At 48.6% G+C, this 4,002-nt stretch overlaps 1 protein-coding gene across 1 annotated transcript; it reads left to right on the plus strand.

Moving 5' to 3' along the window:
* Positions 1-430: 430 nt before the first annotated feature.
* On the plus strand, positions 431-2,242 carry LOC115906274 (cytochrome c oxidase assembly factor 7). The gene is made up of 3 exons (XM_030953378.1): positions 431-634; positions 709-849; positions 1,654-2,242. Exons 1-3 carry the CDS (start codon positions 529-531, stop codon positions 2,100-2,102), a joined length of 696 nt encoding a protein of 231 aa, XP_030809238.1. The 5' UTR covers positions 431-528; the 3' UTR covers positions 2,103-2,242.
* Positions 2,243-4,002: the final 1,760 nt, after the last annotated feature.

Genomic DNA, 4,002 nt, shown 5'->3' on the forward strand with positions numbered 1-4,002 from the left:
CTCGGGAATACGCATCCGGTGGCGCAAAACTCTGAAAGTAAAATTCTAACAGTATGTTATCGCTTAAAACTGCTGAACCCTCAGAGTTCCCGATGACCCCGGAGCGCACAGGAGGAAGCGTTATGAGAGGAGCTGTAAAGAAAGGGCTGCGAAGAGAGGCTGGGGAACAGACGGGGGAGTGACCGGAGGAGCGGCCACGGGACGGGCAGGAGAAGGGGCGGTCGGAGCAGGCGGAGGCGGGGCCGGGTACGGAGCCGGGTACGGAGCCGAGTACGGGCGGTCGCAGCGGGCGGGGAAAGTGCGGCCCTGTGGGGCGAGGAAGGGGCGGGCGGAGGCGGGGGCGGGCACGGGCGGGCGGGGAAGGGGCGGCCCTATGGGGCGGGGAAGGGGCGGGCAGAGGCGGGGCCGGGTACGGGCGGTCGGGGAAGGGGCGGCCGGGGAAGGGGCGGCCGCGGGGGGCGGTGCCGAATCGAACGCTCGGCGCTCACCGGACGCGCCGCCGCGATCGCGCAGTGACCCGGCGCGGCCATGGCTGGCTTCATCAACTTCGCGGACGAGGAGGAGGTGCGGGCGTACCTGGAGAACCTGCACGTGGAGTACAGCTATCAGTGCTTCAAGGAGAAGGACCCGGACGGTAAGGCCCCGCCGCCGCTCTCGCCCGCCGCCGCGGGGCCGGCGGGAGGCTCAGCCGTGTCCCGTGTCCTGCAGGCTGCCAGCGCTTCGCCGATTACCTGGATGCCGTGAGGAAGGACTTCGTGGCGGCGGCGCGGGTGCTGCGCGACAACTGCGAGGTGCACGGGCACAGCGAGAGCTGCTACAAACTGGGGGCCTACCAGGCCCTCGGCAAAGGTGGGCAGGGGGGTTCTGGGGCTCGGGCCGCAGGCGACTCCACCGCCTCCCCGGGCAACCTGTTCCGATTCCTGGCCACCCTCACACCTGCCTGTCCTCCTGACCTTGAAGGAGCAACTACCTGTCCCGCCCCTTTCATGGTCACCTCATAAAAGGGAGGATGGAAAACCTAAAATTGCTTCCTTCTGAAAAATCAGCTTTATGTTAACTATGTATTTTTTTTTATAATTACAACTGTTTAACAGGTATGTACAGGCAGTGCTCAGTGTTGCTGCATATTCAGTTCACAACATTTCTTCTTGTCAGACAGAAGTAAGAAAGAAGGAAACTCACAGACTAGTAGTATGCATACCTCAGTAGTCCACAAGTCTGTTCAAAATGTATTTGTTGGCACAGTTATGGAAAGCACTTAAATTAGTCAGAGATCTTCCAAATGAAGGTACTAGTAAGGAAAAATGTTATTACTGTAGTTCAAAACCAGTAACAGTCTTGGTGTATACTGGCAAAATAATATTTGCCTAGTATAATATGTTAAATCCATGGATGGAAAGAGTGTTTTGTGGGTCTGGGTTATTTTTTGGATACCGGTGCTGTTGTGCTTACTGGTAAGTGGAGGACAGTTTTCTAAGTCAAAGACATTAGCAGAATGTTTGTCACTGAGACAACAGTAGTGTCTCTGGAGTCCCAAATGTTGACTGTAGTATCTAAAGTGATCGATGCCGTATTTCCAGTGGGAAGCATCCTGCGAAGCAGAAAGCTCCCAGCTGTTTTAACATGTCCTCACAGCAATGTCTTGACTGACAGGTGGACTCAGCCCAGATTTGAAAGCTGCCTACAAATCTTTCATCAAGTCATGTGAGAAAGGTGGGAAGAAGTCAGCAAATGCATGTCACAGCGCTGGGCTGCTGGCCCAGGACGGGAGAGCCAGCAGTGATCAGCCTGACCCTGTTGCTGCTAGAGACTATTACACAAAAGCCTGTGATAGCAATTTTGCTCCCAGCTGCTTCAACCTGAGTGTGATGTACCTGCAGGGAGCACCTGGGGTCCCCAAGGACATGAGCAGTGCCTTGAAGTACTCGCTGAAAGGCTGTGAGCTGGGGCACGTGTGGGCTTGTGCCAACGCCAGCCGCATGTACAAACTGGGAGATGGCGTTGAGAAGAATGATGCCAAGGCAGAGGATCTGAAAAACAGGGCAAAACAATTGCATAAAGAACAGGAAGAAGCTGCAAGTTCTCTAACATTTGGGGAGTAAAACTGGCAGTTGCAGATATTGACTGGTTTCTAAATGGCAAGTGAACTTGTTATTTAAATTGTGAGAGTACATTTTTCACTTAAATAAATATCCTGTATTTGGATATGCAAATAAAATTATATTTATATGGATACAACAAATTACTATCTGTGCATTTCTATGTTTTTGAACGCACAAGTTCTTGAGTGTGTTTTGCTTAGATCCTTCTCTTCCCAAGCCAAAAACTTGTGGTCTTTTGGGAGTTTTCCTGTGTGGTTTTGAGCACAAAGGATTTCTTTTGTGTCCAACACTTCAATATCCAGGTTTGTGCTCTGACCAGTTCTAACACACAAAAATCACAACTGCTGGTAATCCCAGCTTGGGCAGTCTGAACTGTTGCATCTCTCACAAGCATTTTCAGAACTTTGATAGCTGCACCCTTGTGTGAGCTGCTCTAAGTCACGGATATTCATCTGTAATTCCGTAGGTCTAGGCCAATGCCTAGCTCCCTTAATTCCTCCAGTTGCCAACTGGTTTGTGAGTGTGTATCTGCCTGTCATATGTGCCTGGGTGCTTCAGGCTGCTCTCCCAACACACCATTGCCCCTTATTTGATCACACACGAATAATTTTACCTTCCTGCTAGCTTCTGGAACATTATGTTCTATTTTCTCTAGTTCAGATTTAGGGAGCAAGATGGTAACTCATCAGATCCTGGACTCAAATCCATTACCTATATATATGCAAACTGTAGCTAAGCATACAGATTCTGAAACAGGTGTTTAAATAAGCAGGGCAGTGTTTGTAAATGTATTCGTGCACTGACAGGATCCTTTGTAATTTTGGTGTGTGTAAATGTATGTGACGTTTGTGGTGTGTATGTTTTGCTGTAAGTTTACTACTCAGAACCTGAATCCTCTGACTCTCTCTATCTAAATAAAGATACAAACTTCACTATTGAAATAAGTCAAGTGAGATTAAAAGCAACATTACTTTGACTGTGGCCACGAGTGAAAGCAGAGTTGTTGGAATCTCGCTGCATGCATGAATGAAAGCAGTTCTTCCAATTTAACAGAGTTCTTGGGAAGGATGTTTGCTGCTGGAACAGAAACCCAAGCTGCACAGCAGTGACACAGGCATCCTGTAACAACAGATGGCAGTGTGTGAAAACTGCACACTGGTGTGGCTCTGGTGCAGCCTGGAAAAAACCAAATAGCGGTGGCAAAATCAGAGTAATTTTTCTGTTGACAGTTATTATTTTTTGGCAGTTCAAAAAGGTGAAGCTCTTAGAAGAACACTCTTTGCCTGATTTTTTGCTAGGTACTGTTCTGGACATTTGTTTCACTTGGGAAAGGTAAGTAAATGCTATTTCTGTGGAGTGTTAACAGTAGTAATAAAACAGTTTGGAATCTGCATGTTCTGGAGTAGGCAATTACAGGTGGGTCAAGGCACTGGAGAATTGGGTGGTGTTTTAAGCCCTGTAATGCTCACTGCCACAGAGTGCCTTGTTCAGATCCTCAGCCCAAGCACTAGAGCAGTTTTCTTCCAGCATGACTAATGACTGTCAGTGATCCTGCCAGGAACCTCCAATCAACACAGCAAACAGGCACCAGAGAACATCCTCAGTAGAGTAATACTCACTGTGGATAATTAAAGCCATATATAAAGTGCATGTTGTGGGGAGGGTTTTTCATAGCACTCGAGAACTCACAGACTTGCAGAGCTTAGATACTATAAAGCAAACCATTTTCATAAAAGCTGTGAAGTGTGTAACATAAGTTTATGAAGTGTCATCCAATTTTGCACCACTGGTTGAAAAGGCAAACCCAAATTAAGCAAGGCTCTTGTCTTTCCAAGCTGTCTCTGAAGAGTTTGCTGCCTGCTCTGGGCGCACCTATATCTATTTTGCACAAATATTGATG

The sequence above is a fragment of the Camarhynchus parvulus genome, chromosome 8 (assembly GCF_901933205.1).
Source record: "Camarhynchus parvulus chromosome 8, STF_HiC, whole genome shotgun sequence".
NCBI lineage: Eukaryota > Metazoa > Chordata > Aves > Passeriformes > Thraupidae > Camarhynchus > Camarhynchus parvulus.